Source organism: Vidua macroura, chromosome 7, assembly GCF_024509145.1.
Source record: "Vidua macroura isolate BioBank_ID:100142 chromosome 7, ASM2450914v1, whole genome shotgun sequence".
In the NCBI taxonomy this organism is placed as follows: domain Eukaryota; kingdom Metazoa; phylum Chordata; class Aves; order Passeriformes; family Viduidae; genus Vidua; species Vidua macroura.
Genome location: NC_071577.1, coordinates 6,363,462 through 6,381,742, shown reverse-complemented (window position 1 = coordinate 6,381,742; position 18,281 = coordinate 6,363,462). Strand labels below are relative to the sequence as shown.

The following is an 18,281-nucleotide window of genomic DNA, read 5'->3' as shown; positions in this document are numbered from 1 at the left end:
AAAGCTGTAGCTTAAATAAAAAAGGTGTTTTGCTGTCACAGTGATCAGCCAAAACTGTTACTGAAGCAGAGCATATGGGAGACAAAAGAAAACGTGTGATGTTCCAGACTGCTAAGGTTTGTTCTCTCCAGCAGAGATCAGAGGCAGTGGGAAAGCAGAGGAGGCATTTAGCTCAATTAAAAAATAAACAAATAAAACCAAAGCCTTGTATTGAACCAGATGATGCCTGATTACCTGACAGTTAAGTGAAGAGTAAGAAAAATCATTGCCTTTTAAGAGTGCTATCAGACAAGAGTCCTTTTTGTTTCATGAGAGCCCCAGAGGGGCAACTCTGAGAGGCCTCTGGAGGATGGAGCTGGAGACGTTTATTTAGGAAAACAAGAGAAACCTTTACTGGGAGCTTTCCTGAAGCCAAGATGAAGGCTGGCTCCTTTTGCTTCTGAGAAGTCCCTGCTAACCACACACAATGGGATTCATGCTTCTGGCAAATTAACATCCAGTGGATGCTGTCTGCAGCAGGTCTGATAAACATTTGCATCCACTATGAATTCATGTCATGATGGAGCATTAAAATTTCATGGGAGAAAAAGAAAAATTGAAAATTCCGTAAGGAGCTGTTGGGTTTAGGCTTCTTAAGAGTTGCAGGGATAGTTCAGTCAGCAGACATTGTAAAACTACCAGTTGCTTCACCTAGCAAAATTTCAGCCCTTATTAGATGGAAAAGGATATGTAATTTCCTTCCAGAAGGTACAACCCAATGCTTTGGGTACAGCAAGGGCTTTAACCAACAACTGAAACTTTAAAAGAAAAACCATGATGAGGCCTCACAACCTGAAGGCACATTTGGAGAAAGGTGACCTTTTACGGGAGGAGCTGAGGTGCAGAAACACAACCAAAATTATTTATTTTTAAACTGAAATCTCAGGGAGTAGGTGAACTCTATTCAAAGTCATTTAAATAAATAGGATTTTTATAACCCCTGGCTGCAGGCTTGGCTGGCTCCAACGTGTTTGTGCACGTGTGTGCAGATTACCTCTTCTATTAAATAAACACTACACCTTGTGGTCAAACACCAGGCTCACAAAGCCAAAGCAAAAGCAGTATTTTAACATTTTACCAGCATTTGCTTGGTGAATACTTGCAGCCAGCTCTATTTAGCCCCCAGCACGAGCTGAATCGATCCCCAAGTAGGGCATGGCAGGGCTGCTGTGAAAGATGCCAACATATCCATGCTGGTATAGATTTACATGTGCTGGACCTACCCTGCCCAAGGAAATGCTGCAATAGCTAGGATGGCATAATAATGGCATAGCTAGGAATACCTCTAGCTATTCCATGATTTTGGGACACTGCTGCTTCTTAGCATAGTCCAGGCGTGTGCTGGCCGAGCACACTCCACATTGATTTGCAAGGTGAGAGGTCTTCATTGCAAATGAAGCAAAAGTTCTCAATTTCACTGAGAAACTTTTGCTTAAAAGGCCAATAACATCAAGGAAAAGACTACATGAAAACACCTACTTTGCAAGGTCTGATCTCCTCCCACGCAATATGCAGTGTGCTTCCCAACAGGCTCTAAGCAGATGTATTTGACTACACATTAGATCACTTTGAGTGATTAGGGTATCCCCCAAGCAGGGACACTTACAGGAAGTGCAAGAAATAAATGCCCTTTTAAGCACAGTTCATTCTTATCTATGCATTGTTCTGCTAAAATAATTCACTGCCTCCTAATGAAATGAGCACGACTGGCCCCAGGAATGAATGAATGCTCACTCCCTGGTGATGGGTATTTATGTGCAGGGACAGAGGGTCTGTAATACAAGATCTATCCTTAATGCCTGAACCCATTTTATCTTCATTTCACACGATACAAGTGAACTGAGTGTTGTTTGGGGACATAATTGATCTGTAGCTGAAACAAATCAGCTCTGCAGCTCCATGAGGAGATGAAATAGTGGATAATCTGTAGTCTAAAACCAGCTGTTCTGCTGAGATCAAATTATTACTTTGGCACTGGAATGATGAGCTGACAAGGGAGCGTGTTCCAGCACCTGCCGTCATTACCGGGCACCGCTGCCGTGACCTCCGGCCACGCTGCTGCCAGGCACCAGAGATAATTGACAGCACAGGGGGGTCAGCTCCCACTTCCTAAACTGGTGGACCTCACCTGGCCTCAATTCTGAATGTCAGCATTTCCAGGGGGAAAAAAAAAACAGGCAGAGGAGGCGGACAGGGAGGACACCCAGCACCAGTTGGAGAGCTGGGACTGCAACCAGCACCAGCAAAAACGAGGTAGGTTGAAGCTGAGCAGCTGTCTCCACTCTCTGTGGTGGGTATAACACAGCATAAATACCTGCAAAGATTTGCTTTTACACGATTTCTCTGCTTGCACATTGCTGACAATTATTTGGAAATGAAGTTCACCACGTCCCTTCCTGCAGTGCCCTTCCACATGAATCCAGGCATGTTTCTAACACACTTCCCTGTTTTAGGTATCATGTGTTCATGAGACCATCACACAAATGGGACAGAAATGCAGGGAGAACATTGCTTTTTCTTCTTCCCTAATCAGCTTCTGTGCTTCCCTGATATTCAGGAAGGATTTTGCTTTCTTAGGCCGTCACTCTGCATCATAGTTTTAAGGCTGAACTGTCATTATTATTCCTGGGGTATGTATTACACCAGGAGGTTGTTTTTTTGGTTTACAGAATTTAATCCCTGTTGCACATCTCAAGCTCCCCTGTCTGGAGGCAGCAATATACAGATACTTCCACCCATCACCATTGTTAGCCTGAATTAGACACCAATGTGTAATATTGTATTATTACACCAATGTGTAATATTGGTTTTTTGCCGGCACTTTAGGATCTGAGTCAATCCCAAAACAGCAGAATCAGAAGTGAGCACCCCAAAACATAAGAAAACTGAATAAGTGGTGACATCAGGGTCTGGCCACCATTCAAGCCCTTGGATCACTTGGCTACAAAACTCCCTTTCACCACATTCAAAATGAATGGCATTTACTTTGAGGGTTTCAGCTCCATGTTGTGCTCATTAAGGTTGTTTTCCTAAAGCATGAGCATAAAAACTCTCTCACAAAATTCATTTTTGGTATAGCTACTCTCCAGTAAGCAGCGTTAGGCTATCAGTATTATTTTTCCTTGCACAAAACAGTGCAGGTTTGTCAAAATCAGTGTGATATTTCTGCCTTGCCTTTTGACATTTTCAGGTTTATTATGTTCAGATGTTACCTCAAAGCACTTCATTCTTTCTCTCTGGAAGGACTAATGACCACCAAAGGGGGAAAAGAAACACTGCATGCCATTCAGTACAGTATGCAGACTCTATTAGCCTTTGAGTTAACTTCCAACATTGAGTACCACTGGATGAGAATGGTTGTGCTTACCCTGTGGAAGTACTGCCTTGAACTAGGACTAGACCCTTGACTTTTAAACCAAATTTCTCCCATTCCACCCTTCCATGTGGATGTATGACCCCGGGCACATCACACCTCAGAAGTCAGCGGTATCTGGTTTCATTCCCTGCAGGAATGAAGAGCTGCAGTTATTTCTCAGAATTTCTCAGAATGTCTCAGAATTCTGAGCTGCAGAACCAGCTCATGTGTGGTTATCAGAGATATTCCTGCTGGCTGCTTGTTGGGTTGGGCAAATCCATCCTCAATCCCCCAGTCCCACAAAGAGACATCCTCTATCACAGCCTGGCCAGCTCCAGTCCCCCAGCTCCACACAGTGAAGCAGCTTTCACTAGCACACATCCATGAAAACACTCCCCTGACATGATACTTTCGAGGAGGATGCTCAGGAAGGCCAACTTCTCCCCCTCTCCCAGACTTCCTGGGCACCTAGGATCTGCACAACTGTGGGGCTGTAGTTTGTAATTAGTGGCCAGGTTTGGGGTGAGAGCATTGTTGCTGAAGTCTGCAATCTGCACAATTGTGCTGACATTTCGGAACCATAAAAGCCCCGCGGCTGGCATCTACAGAGGAAACCTTTAAAATTGATTCAGTTTAGCACAAAAACTGTTGGCTAAGCCTCAATCCATCCCTCTGCTCCTCCACCCCTTGACACAGCTTACAGCAAAAGACTTTGTTTTTCTTTTCATATGGATTTTAACAGTAATTCAAGCCCATTGATCCAGGACTCTGAGTCGGTGTATTACAATGCAAGATTATTCAGCTCTCTCACAGTTGGTTTGTCTAATTTCATTTCATTCCATAGTAAAATGGGATTGGAGGGAGGGAGCTTTAGAAGAAAAATTGGCAATGTGTTGCCTAAATGCTCAGGAAAATAGGAAAATGTTACTCAAAGGAAAGTGTAACACACTTCCACTTGGCCCAGGCTGCTATACCTCAATTACATATGTAGCTATATCCCTCTCCATACCTCATCTGTGCTCCCAGCTTGCATCCCTGCTCCACTGAAGGATTTCAGAGGGTGGGTGGACAAAGAGGAGAATAAATAAGAATAAGCAAGCTTTGCTCAATGACATCTGAGCAAAGCTGGTCAGTGAACAGAGTGAAATGGTAGAGTTTATACCATACTCTAGCTGGGGTTAAGACTTCAAATTTCATTGCACTCACCACTTACACCACATAACCTTTCTTTCTGTGCTTGAAAGAAAACTCCTCATTTGCTTTACAACCTAACAAATCCATTTATAATTTAAAAGTGTTTGCAATCACAGTTGTTTTGTTGTTTGTTTGTTTGTTTGTTTGTTTGTTTTTCCCATTGGCTGGCATAACTTTACTCTGCTGTTTGTTTTTCTTAAGTTTCAATAAGGCCAGCATTTCCAATCCCATTTGTAGGGGAGAGGTTTACATTTAAAGAGTAAGATCATTAACAACATAAGGTGGTTGAGAGAGGGTGTAATTGGTTTCACTGGCCTAGAGGGAAGATCAGCTTCGAAGAGAAACAGCACCTAATTAAGAAGGTTTGCACTGTTTTATTTTTAATAATGTCCTCCTCTCCACTACCAACATTTTTATAGTATTCACCCCTGCAGCTTCTGTGGTCTGGCTTAGCCACATGTATTTTACAGACAGCCAGGCATCAGACCCCTTCATGGATGGACAGAAGGAAGACTCTGACCAGGCACTAAACAGTGGGAAAAGAAATAAATTGATAGTCTGTATTTAATTTTTTAAAAAGCAACAAGCCTAGACAGAGCCACAGATCCAAACAGTTTTATTCGTGTTAAATATTTGACTCCTGGTCTGTATTTTCATCCTCCACACGTGACCCATCCAGCATGTACCTCTGCAAAACTGGGAAACACTCCACCTGGAGCAGTGATCCTTATGTCCTGGGCATGCTTTTGGCCCTGGAGCCTCTGGCACCTCATAACTCCCCAGCCAGGTGGTGGGAGTGCCGTGCAGTGGCACACTGGCACAGCACGAGCACTCCCATGCAGTGCATCCCACACCTGCCTGGGCACCCCTGCCGGACCCAAAAGCTGCCAGAGGGGCCTGTGAGGTTCAAGAGGACCAGAGAGAAGGACAGACTTCCACCTCACATCACAGGGAGGATTGGTGCAGCCCCCAGGCATGGGGAGCCACCCCACATCACCTCCCCAGTGCTCTGCTCTGCCTGACCAAGGGCAGCTTCACTGCAACACAAAAATGGGATAGAGTGAAAAGGATATTGCTGATCTTGAGCATGTGTGTGGGTCTGAGCTACTCTGAATTATTTAAGTCAGGCTCCTTTGATCTCTCTCCTGATCTAGAGTGGCTACTGCTGCCTTGCACATGAATCAGACAGGCTTCCCAGGCAGCTGGGGATGGGGTGCCTGCTGTACAATAGGAGCTGAATGAAAAATGCTGAAAGACAATTTAAAGAGACTCCTTAATCAACCTGGACTTCAAATCTTGACCTCTCCTCTCTACACATGATACAGCTGAAGGATGCTCCTGCTTATCAAAGGAGACGCAGGGAAAGAAAGGCTGTGGGAGAGCTGGGGAAGCTCTTGGCCACTGCCAACCCAGAGAAGGGGCAAAACAAGCCCCATGGTGGGATCCATCCCCAAAGTTCCCAGGAGCTCTGGCAGGGGAGCCTCTGAACTGCCCCTGCATGGGGGGGAAGCACAGCAAGGGGCAGACTGATACCCCCTACTTGTCACCCCATGAGAATGATGGCCTGAGTTTTATACAGCAAATCAACCACGGGGACATGCACATGGATGTGGCTGCTGCTGCCTCAGTGGCTTTACAGCACTCACAAGGGCAGCCCTGCAGCAGGTGGGATGTGAGGAGCAGCCCAGTGCCATCCCCATTAGACTCAGGCTATCCTCCATAACAACTTCCACCCCCCCCCCCCAAAAATGCTTCCTGGGGAGCCTCAGAGCACTCAGCAGGCACAGACACAAATCTTCACCCCACAGTTCATTGCTGACCCAAACAGGAGCCTGCATTTCCACAGCACCCAGCTCTGCATTCCCACTGCACCAACTCTCCTCCTAAACACAACTGGCAATTTCAAATGTACCTTTCATACCAAGCCACCAAAAATAATTGCTAAATAATATATGCTAATGAGCATATATTTGGTTACAGCTTGGCAAACTCAGCTTGAGGATTAATTGTATATTGACACAGTTTTTTAGGGAGAAGGAAGGGGAGGTGTGGGCAGGGACTACCAAGCTGCATCCAGCAGCAGCAGCCTGAGGCTTAGACCAGAGGCTTTGGCACAAAATGAGCAGCACCACAACCTGTGTCTACAAAACTGGGTTGAAACCATGACAGTCAGTGCTAAAAAGGGGATTTTGAGCATCCAAGTGAGGCACAGGGGCTGCTAAGGCCAGCCTGCAGAGCTGCAGGGACATGCCTGAACTACGGACACCTGTCCCACCTACAGACTGGGACAGCACAGGAAAGTCAGTATAACACAAGGGGGATAAGCAAGAGTAGCACAAAAATAATGTAACAAAGTGCTGGATGCCTTTTCCCTACCAGCTGGGAGCTCTGGGGTGGTGGGATCAGGATGGAGCTGGTTGACTCTATGTTAGGGACTATGTGGAGCGTGGTATCTGTCAATATAAAGGGATGAGGGCCATGGGAACACCAGTTACCACAACATTCAGCTACTCACTGTGCCTGCAGCATTTCAGTACCTGCTTCCAAGCACAGGACAGGCCTGGAAGACCATGCAAATCTGTGGCATTCCCTTCCTTGCTTCTTAGCCATTTTGAGAAGAGTTTAAACTGCTGTGATCATTTTAAGCTGCTGTTTCTACCCAAGCAATGGGAAATGGCAGAAGAGGCCTTATTCCTCAAGCAGCAGAGCTGTATCACACATGCCTTCTGCAATTAGCCTTTGCTCCCACTCCACCCTCTGAGTCTGGGATGCAGCTCACTTTAAACTCAGCTCAGGTTCAGCCAGCACAGCTGGCAGCTGATCACAGAGTGAAACATTCTGTCCACGCCAGAAGCATGGTCTGGCATGCAGCTGGTCTCTTGTAACCCACCCAGCACAGCAGTTGTGTTCAACAGCAAGTTGGAGGTGTCCTCTTTCCACCCAGATTTGTGTTGATGCCTCAGGTTTAGCTTTTATATTTTCAGACTCTGTGCTGCTTTAGTGTGTAGTTTTGAGCTTCATATTATGGGATGGTGAGCTCTCTTCACAGAGCAGGGAGACAAAACAATTCCTTCTCTAGCTGGGGACCAAGGACAAATGATCCAAATCTCAGTCCCAAGAGCACAAACAATGTGGACTGGAGAGAGAAAAACAAGCAGGATGGGACTTTATAACCTGAAGCTGTAATTGGACATTTAACTCCAATATGCAAATGGAGCAGAACTTATAAAAGTGAGAGACCTCATGACCAGTTGTCCATTTTGTGACCATTTTGGTTCATCTTGGGTGCAGCCCTGGCTGAGCTCTTGTGCTGCCCAAGGTGCATCCATTGAGGCCTTTTAATAAATCCCTACTTTATTCTTTAACTCTGTTCTAGGTCAGCCTTCACAAGGCATCAGTGTGGCATGCACAGCTCTGACCATCACACCTCTGCTGTCTATGTTTTGTTTTCTAACAGGTAAGGTCCTGGGAGGGCAATCAGGAACACAAAATTACATGTGCTCAATTTCCATGCCTGTAATTACCTGGAGGCCACTTTGCCTCTTGCCAGCCAAGGACAAAACACGCACTGGCAAGGGATGCAACTCACTGCAGGACAATGGCTACAGCAAACCCCTTCTGGAAATCCCCACTCTGGGCTAGGGCCACACTGCAATGCTCTCCTAGCACTTCTGGGGAAAATCCCCCTCCCCAGAGACACAGCTACCCCCACAGCCTGTTTCTGGGAACTCCTGACAGGCACAGAACTCCACAGCCCTTTCTGCTGAACTGAAGCCTGTCAGCTGGGCAGCCAGACACCATTTTGCTGCAGAAGGGATGCAGAGCTGTGCTGCCAGGCCTTCAGGAGCCACACACACCACCACACTGCTCAGCCAAGCAATGCCCTCCATCTCTGCACACCCCTCCCGACACGTCTGTTCTGATGCAGACGCTCTCTGTGCCACCATCTCCTCTCAGCTCTGCCACCAGAGCTTGCAAAAGGGTCTGCTTAGCCCTGTCTTGCTGTAAAAGACCAAAAATGTTTCAAAACCTCCCCCCACTTCTGTTTTTTTTAACAAGCAGCAGCTCCAAATGCCACGGGGCCAGGCAGCATTGGCAACACAACTCTTCTCCTGGCTCTCTGGCAGTCCTTGCCCTGCAGAGGGGTCTGCTTCACCAGAACTTCCTCCAAACATTAGACACAGCCAGTAACAAAGAACATAGAGTCCAAATGGCCAAATCCCACCTGCCACAGGAATCCAGATGTGACCGTAAGGAACGGGCTAAGGTGGGGCTGGCAGGGGTTCTCACCAAGCACGGGGCCATGAGTGCTGACAGAGGGGAGATGGGGCCTACATCTCTGCAATAAATGTAATATTCACCATGAAACATCCACCCTGTTCAATGTCAGACAGCTGCCCTGCAAGTGTGGCTGGAGGGGCTACACAAGCACTGCCGAGGTGAATAAAAAAAGAACCCATAAAGCAGTGGTAGATAATTTTTGAAGACTGTTGGTCGTGGTTAAAAAATGAGTTTCATAATCACTTGGGAGAGCTATGGCAGGGAACAGCACAGAACTTTGATCATGTCTTTAAAAATAAATAATCTGAATTGGTTAAATAAAATCCGGGCAAGAGAAGACAATTTACTGACTGTGAATTGCTAAAAGCCAGGGGATTAGTCAAAGATAACTCTCATTTACCAAATGTGTTTAACAGAAATACTTGCAGAAGATTGTTATGTGATACACTAATTGTGTATATTATTTTGAAATTTGAATATGGAGATGTTATTAAGAAATAAGTACAGCCCACGATAGGAACTGTCAGCGCTGCCAAGCAAAACTAAAATAGGTTCCCCCTTCTGTTCTTCAAACAGTTGTTTGCAATATGAACCAGTGAACAACCTGAGCTTTTCTCAAGGTTGTTTTTTTTTTTCTGAAGTCCAAAGCAGGGAAGCAAATCTCAGCTCTCCCCTGGACGGGACTCAAGACACGCAGCAGCTCCAGCAGCTTATCTGGTTTCATGGAGCAAACCCTAGTGCACAAGCCTGGCTGTGCAATAAGGTGAGGCATGCTGGTGGCTTGGGGAGCAGTGGGAGATGGAGCCTGACCCTTACCACTGTCACTGCTGACTCCCTGGGTGAGCCTGGACACCCCACAGGGACAAGGCAGCTCTCAGGGACTGCTTTCCACCCAATTCTTTGTCCTGCTCAGTTCAATCAAGCTCTTGGCAGCACCTGTGCCAGTGGAGAGCCTGCCTTGGCTGCCACAGGGAGGTGGGACTGCAGCAGCCATGGGCTGCATTAACCTCAGCCTCATTTCACTGCCAGAGCTGGCAGAGGCAGGACTTCAAAAACTGAATGACCCCTTGTGCATTTTCTGTATCTGTCCTTATCCAGCACCCAGGCTTAGGCACAATTTTTCCTGCTACTGAGTTCTCCTTTCCTCTGCCACGACTCCATTGTGGCCACAGCACAGGGAAGCACCAAGCAGCAGGAACAGAGCTGGCAGAGCGGAGGGCAGCACATGCAGAACACAAGTTCATACTGCAGTTGCTCACAGGAAGGCAATACCCAGACTATAACACAACCAGGAACCAAAATAAAATATATTAAAGGAACACAGATGATATGTCCTCCTGCTCTGCTCACATGCAAGAACAGCAGGAAAAGGAACAACTGGCACGTGCAATCCCTTCTTACAGAAATCCAGCTCTCACGAACTGCAGGCCTGGAAGTTGAAGTGGCTGAGCACTTCATTCAGGTGACAGACAGCCCCTTTTAGTCTTCATCAGCAGAGAGCTAACTCATAGACATAAAGCAAATCTACTTAGGGAATAAATGTCTAAATAAATATGAGAGATAGGATGCTGATCTTTTAATGGTCCTCCACCGGGTAAATAAAATTATGGGGGTTTTTCACTTCAATTCATTTATGCTATTTGTTTATTACTGCATGATGAAAAGGCTCACTATGCCTACAGCTTACCAGGTCTTCCCTCTGTCCTGGAGCCAGAAGTTGCCCAGCTGAGCTGAGCACTGCAGAGAGGGCAGGTGGGCACACAGAGCCATGGTTGTCATCAGCTGTGGACACAGATAACCCAGGGCTGCACCAGCATCCACCTGAAGTGGTTTTGGTGGAGGAAGAGGGCAATTACTGCAACAGAGACTAAAACACTGGAGCAGGCTGAAGGAGCGTGATGTTGCACGGAGAGTTCACTGTGTTTAAGTCTGAGAGAGACAAACAGCCTTTCTCTTAGTTATGTCCCATCTGCCACCTTCATTTGGCCATTAAAACCATTTTTAATATGATAAAAGGAGTAATACTGCCTGACTAATGAATGTCGAATTATCGGCGTAAATGTGCCAACATTTATTTATTTATTTGCCTCACCGAGAACATGTTCTCTTCTGTTTGGTTTTCTACTTTAATGACTACAATTTATCATACTAACTAGGCCTTCCAGTTTGCTGAGTTTTGTTTCAAGTTCTGCTTTTTTGCTGAGACATCTGTGAGGGAGCAGATGCAGGTAAGAGAAGTAATAAAACTAATAAAAAAGCAATAGTAGCTGTCACCAAAAAGCACAGGTGACCAAACCCCTTCATTTACCAAACAGGACTTTTCCTTTTTGTTCTCATTTGATGATTTTACTGCCTCTTTTCCACCAATACTTTAAGCTGCTTATGGCAGCGCTCTGCGAGGAACGCTAATTCCTAATTCCCAAGTCATTTGCTTTCCCCACCTCCCAGCAGGAGGAAGGAGGAAGGAAAGACGGAGCGGAAGGATTGCCTGCCATGAATTTGAACCAGGGGGTTTCAGTAGGCATCTGAAACTGCAGAGATGCCCCAGTCAGAGCAGGGATCCTGCCCTCACAGGAGGAGGATCTGCCACCTGTCCAAGGCTGGTCCAGCTGCACCAAGGCTGTATCTGTTTCAGAGCAAAGGCGTATGTGTTTTCCCCACCTGTCACAACTGCGAAATGTAGGGATAAGCATTCACTTCCGAGGCACTCGTCACTCAAATTAACAGGCAATCTGTTAGTCTGAGTGCAATTAGCACCCCAAACTTTACACCAGACATGTCTGGTAGCTGAATTTTGCTCACAGATCTTTTCAGCAGCCTGGTGTACACGTTGAGTAAATATACACCAATGTATGGAGTGGCAAGGCTGTGAAACCCCCAACAAATTCCATGTGAAGCAGAGCTAAACACGCTGCTTGGCTTTGCCTTTGCTAGGAACTGTGGTGGAAAGTTCACAGTTTTACAGACTGGAATTGAGCACTCAGCTCACCCAAGACCCAGCACAGGGAATGAGTGAGTGCAACCCAACCAGCTGGGGCTGCCTCCCACCGCCTCTTCCTGCTGCCAGATTTAAACTCCACCGCTCCTGCCATGTGAACGTGCCGCTGACACACAGACACGCATCCTGCAACGTGACAGCAGCATTTTTAAGAGGTACAGGCGAGCAGTATGAGCAGTGTAAACCTTATCTGTGTCATGGGGAGTACAATCACAGCACAGGCTGCAACCACACTGGCACAGGCTGCTTTTTCTGCCCTAGCCCTCAGACCTACCTTCCATATTACAGCCACATCACCTGCAGCATCCTCAGATGCCCACCTGGATCACTCCTTTAGGGGGATATTTCTTTAAACATAAAGAATGTGAAACACCAAATAACGACAGGCTTAAGTTCTTTGAAAACTTGGTGTTCACCTTTCTCTCTCCAGCATGGCAACAGGGTATCTGCAAACCACACTGGAATGTTCCTTCACAAATCCAAAATTTGATGCAAAGAGGACTGAGGGAATGCACAACCCAGGCTCCCCAACAGAAGTACAGCCTTCATCTATCACAGACTTCCCCTGGATGCTGGAGATTGTTAGGCTCATAGCTCCAGTCTCATACCCAAAGGAGGTTTCATGTTGATTCAGCAATCACTTTTTGTCTTTCTCTTAAATGCTCCACAAACATTCCCAGAGTTCTTCCCTTGTTTAGTCTATAAATCATTCCATATCTAGCATTTTATTAGGATTAGCTTTTGCCAATCCTCCAGTGCTTATCTGCATGATTCTCTGACCTTCCTAAACCCCACCTAACCTGCCCTGGGGCAACACAAAGTGAGAGACCTGCGAGGTGTCACCTTCCAGTGGCACAGCTTTCTCCCCCACATCCTGGAGAAATCTAAATGACTCACACTCAGAGTACCTGTCACAGCAATGACATTGCTTTGCTCTCTGCACATCCCTGGCATGTTATCATCCTCTCCCATCACAGCAGAGCTGGTGGGAGAGAAGCCTGGTCTTTTCCAACCCATCGCTGCTCCCCCAAAAAGAAGCAGAGGGAAGGAGGGAGGAAGAAGGAGGGAAGGAGAACAGCAGCCTGCTTACCCTCAGGAAGGAGAGGTCTCTGTTGTGCTCGATGCTGGTGATCTCCAGGTTGCCCATCACCACCTCACAGTTCTCATAGTACTTGCGCAGGGCCCGGTACTGCTGCTCCAGGTCAGACAGGGAGCTCAGCTTGTTCTCAGTGCCAGCACACACTGCAAAAAACCACAGCACAATCCATCAGGCCACTGTGGGAGAGGGGCACTGGAGCACAGTAAAGTCTGTACACAGTGATACAGGGAGTTGCAACAAAAATCTGTAATGATTCACAGGGCTGGGTCACGCAAGTCACGCTTGAATACCAGCAGCAGAGACAGGAACGTAGAAATACAGCCTGTGATCATCTCAGCAATTTAAACACCTCTCACCAAATGGGCTGAAGTGCTGGTATTTACCACCAAATGCAGAAAAGCTGAAAAGGCAGAAATGCAGGAAAAAGGCCAAGCAGGTTGACCCCAGCAGCCAAAGGGTCAAACCCCGGCCTCAGCAAACCCCCACCAGTTCCACCAGGGACAGAATCAGACACTGGGCAGAGCCACTCCCATCATGGGCTGAGGGACACGAGGCTGGAGAGACCTGTGCATCCAAGCTGACCTGGATAATGCAACATTTTCCCTATTCTGAATAGGGAAATAGTATTTTGGACAAGCCAAGAGCAACCTGAGCAGAAGATTTACACCCAACATTGTTTTCCCTATCACTTTCCTTAAGACCCCAGCTCTTCCCAGCTTTAAGCAATTAAATAGGAGAAAAACAACAGCAAAAAGCACATTGTCTTTCCACAAGTCCCCAGGCTGAATGCACAACAAGGGTATGTCAGGAAACACCATCTTAATACAGTTTTCAAAGGACACTCTTTAATATCACACTGCTCTGTTCTACATTTTGAAGCCCAGTTAAAAGCCACCCCAGATTCCCAGCTCAGCTCAGGGCATCAGCCTGCTGTCATCATGCAATGACAAAAAAAAAAAAAAAAAAAAAAAAAAAAAAAAAAAAAGAGTGAAACAAATACAGAAGCAGCATTTTACATGATCAGCTTTTCCCACATTGCTCAGCCTGCTTGGACGACAATGCTGTTTAAATGGTCAGATGTGGGGCTGGGCTGGTTTTGGTTTGTCTGTTTCAGTGCACTTATTTTTCCTCTTAATCAACAGCTTGTGGGTTGTTCTTATCTGTCAGCAAATTACTCTGGGTATTTCTAAAGTTTTGAAACGGGCATTATATTATGCAAAACAGGAGCCTGACAAGAATGGCATTTCTGCAGCCAATCCCACTTCTGGATCAGATCAATACAAACAAAACTCTCCAGGACTGGAGGCATAATCAGTAAAATTGGCTAAAACATACTCTTTTGAATGATGCAGGTCCTTTTTATAAATACCAAAAGTAATTAGATTTCAGAGTACTACAATTATTGACTGTTTATTTACTGTACCTCCTCCCCCACCTTCTTTTTTTTTTTTTTTCCCTCACTAGAAATGGGAACAGTTCTAATCTCTGCTCCGTCTGTGGTCTCTCTGCTGCAGAATTATTTGCTCTTGTGCTGGGGCAATTCGAGCTTCCAGCAGCCTCTTGGCAAAGGGCTTCAGGAGGCAGCCAGAAGCCCATGACCTGCTCAAAGTTTTCTCCCAAGGAAACTCCCTCTAAATGGCAGGAGAAGTTCCTGCTGAGCCGTGACTCCCACGGGCTGGTTTCATCACAAACCATTCAGTGGAAAGGGTTGATCAGATCATTTTTGGGTTGTGTTTCCAGGGGCTAAAGAGCACGGACCAAAGCTGAACAGGCACTGCAAGGGCTGCTCTCCAAATAGGCTTTGGGTCTACCCACCATAGGAAATGCTGGAATATTATTTCTTTCTATGATCTAGTAAAAGTAAAATCTCAATGTTCTTGCTACAGTTAAAATTTTGTAATATTTGACCTATGTTCATTATTCATTTCTTCATCATTCTGAAGAAAAACAAACTGTTTGGTTTGCTCAGGTTTTAAAATAAAAGTTGCCACCTCATTTTGAGGCTCAACTTAAAAGCACGAACATTCCAATTTTTAGATTTTCTGTAAAACCTTAGCACTTAGAGTAAATCATACCTAAACACAACTTTATTCTTAATATTTTTAACAGCTATTTTGGGAGATGGAAAGACTTGGTCATATTGAGACCTCACTTAGCTCTGGTGGACTGGCAACACTGGAATGATTAAGCACTGCAACTAGGAGATAGCACACCTTTCTTTTTGAAATACAAAGCCCTGTCCTAGCTCATGTACACAGTTTTATTCAGAAAACCCTCGAGACCTGCCCTTGTGTGCTAACTCTTCAGGGAGACACATCCCTGTGCCTGCCAGGGCACCTAAAAATTCTTGCTTAGCAGTTACAAAATGGGTTTCTGTGCTCCTTCCTTAAATACAGCAGTATCCATTACGAGACTGATCATATTTCCAGCCAGGTAAGTATTATTCTGTCTTGAGGCTCCCAAGGACTAATAAATACCTTCCATTCCATTCTGCAATCCGTGCTAAGGACCAACACAGCTCAGAAAACAATTCCTGCAGCTCAGCTAATAAAGCTATATACTGCAACACTGATATTCCATGTTGCACACCCATTAAACGTTTCCTGAAAGCTAATGCAGCCATTTGTTTGCTGTGAGGAGGCAGAAACACCTGGAGCCTGTTCTTGCAAGAGGATTCGGCAGGGGTGAAGCCAGCCCAGATGTGAACCAGGGCTATGAGTTTTATTTGACTGAGATTAATTTTGAACAGCTAAACCACTGCAGTAACTTCTGCCAGTTTTTGATATGGCTAGTAATCAATTCTTTTGGATTAAAAAAACCCACAAACCTTTAAAGCTAATTTAGAATAAATGATGCTGATCCTTTAAATTCATCTCATAGCAATTCCAAGCACTTAATGTCCATCTTAAAAAGAGAAGTCCCCTTCCACAAAAAATTGGTCATGGATTGCCTCAAATCAAGTCACACACCAAAAGTGATTATCTTACATCAATTGAGGGCTGCAGAAGTACACATTTTTTTTTTCCATTGGTACCCAACCAGCAGTGCAAGCTGATGCAGAAACAGAACTCAGAGCAGGAGAGAGCTGTGACCCGCACAACAAGCTGAAGTCACAAAGCAAATGTAGGCATAATCATGGATCATTAATAATCCATTGTTACAATAAGTCATTAATCTCTCTGTCTCAGCTTTGCAATGTATGCTTTTGATGCACCTAATAATTATGTCACATTCAAAATTTGAAAGAGGAAACTATGCCAGTGCTTAAGAAAAGCAGGTTAGGTCCTTCACTTGCAGGAGGAAGGGCTGGGACAGTACCTCCCACCCTTTGCAGAGAATCCTTTAAAACAGAGAGATAAAATATGCTCTTGGCAGGTTTTTCAAGGCAAATAAGAACTAAAGGGGTAAAAAGGCATTCCTGCCATGAGCGAGAAATGCTGCTGCCATGGACAATCACAAAGATGCTCCTGTTGGCCCACTGAGACCAAAGCCAAACCTGGGAGGGACTCAGGCCACAAAGCAGGCTGTGAACTCCTACTTTAAAAGTTTTATGCCCCATTTTGAGCCATATGAGGCAATTCCCAGCTGCTGCAAGGCAGAAATAATTGTTCTGGGTCTGATTTGCCAAGATAGTTAAAAAGCACTGAAGTGACTCTGTGTGAAGTGGGACCTGAGCAGGAGTCACACAAGATTCCCAATCCCTCTGTCCTGAGCTTGACACAGAGCAGGAACATATCCCACTCACCTCCTGCTCCTCTCCTGAAACAGCAGCAGGCTGTGTTGTAGCAGCTCTATAAAATTAAGTGCCAAAATAATACATATTTGCAGGGATGTTCCAGCTGTATACAGGCATAAACACAAGCACAACAAAATGTATTTCCTTGTCACGCCATGCAAAACCACCATAATCTGTATTTCATGAAGCCCCTTCAAAGCACTTTGTTGTCTATTGTTAGATGTGTAGTCTTACAGAGCCCCAAAAATGAATGAGCAGGGAAAAAAAAAAAAAAAATCAAGAATGTGTGCTTTAACTGTTCCTGCAGCAGAACCTGTGCTGGTTAATAAAAAATACTCATTCCCTGTCTCTAACACAGGGCAAAGAGAAGCATCTTTAGATGTGCCCCCAGTGTGAAGCTGCTCTCGTTATTGAGCATCTCTGATCACGCACTGTGCCTTGCTCAGGGGAGGCCTTACAGGGGCAGCTCCATGAGGGAAACCCTTCAGAGCTCTTCCAACACACACCCAGGAAAACCAGACTTCCCCTACGTTTTGCCCAAGTCTGTGGGGGAAGCTCCAGTCTGATCTGATTTACTGACACGCCACCAAGCCCTCAAACCCATCTCTCCACCTAAATGTGCTCAGCCATTCCTGCTCTTCCCACACACATCCTGACAACAAACCTCACAGAGTGCTCATGTGCAGAGTCACCCACTAAGGTAGCCCAAGGCTCAAGGACATGCCTCTTCCATCTGGGAAATCCCAAACCAGCAGTGATGGCAACAAGCCAGTGGCCACTTCTCACCTGCACCCCAGTCATGAGGGATTTTGGGTGGGTGCTGGAGCAGAGCACTGCTTGGTCATCACAAAAGTGGATTTCAGGCATTACTCACACATTCACACTTCACAGTCAGTTGTTTACTTATTACCAGCTACCTCAAGTGACAGAGTTTCAGCTTCTAATGGTCCCAATTACAACAGTAATAATCCTCTGTATTGAAATAATGTTTTTCATCAATATTCATGCACATGACTTGGAAATTAATTTTCCATTGACATTTTTTCATAAAATAGCCAAATCATTCAAATGCTCACTTAAGGGTGGCAAATAATGGAGACATTTAAAAATGTCCATTAGATTCTGCTTTTTAGCCCATTATTTTGCTCTGCTCTGTTGATGATAAATCTATACGTTAAATTAAGAAATCACACTTGCCTCCATCTAGTTCTGCTCCTTCTAATACTAATGGATTTTATAATCCTCCCAGCTCAACTTTTGGAAGGAGATAATTTCTTTTTCAACCCCTTTCCATATCAGCCTACATCTGGAGTACTAAAGAAGAGTGGAATCCATTATCTGCACCACGGTCATCCCCACCTGAAATCCCAGTGTCTCACTCCTCTCCTAAAGCACACTCAAAGAAGCAGTGATGAGGCATCCTCGTCTCGAACTCCAAGGCTGTTATCTCAAGCATCTGAATATATTTTCCTCTGAATCATAAAACATTTATTACCATCTCTTTGGCAAGGATGCAGGAGAGCGGTGCCTTTGCCCTGCACCAGCCTCTGCCTGAAGGCAGCACAACCTCCCTTTGTCA

General features: G+C 45.5%; 1 protein-coding gene across 2 annotated transcripts in view; it reads right to left on the bottom strand.

Annotated features, from left to right (window-relative positions):
- Positions 1-18,281, bottom strand: part of ERBB4 (erb-b2 receptor tyrosine kinase 4) — a 577,762-nt gene that overhangs the window by 341,823 nt on the left and 217,658 nt on the right. For both annotated transcript variants that reach the window (XM_053982239.1, XM_053982236.1), the window contains exon 2: positions 12,958-13,109. In XM_053982239.1, coding sequence (XP_053838214.1) covers positions 12,958-13,109 — 152 coding nt within the window. The remainder of the gene's footprint in view (positions 1-12,957; positions 13,110-18,281) is intronic.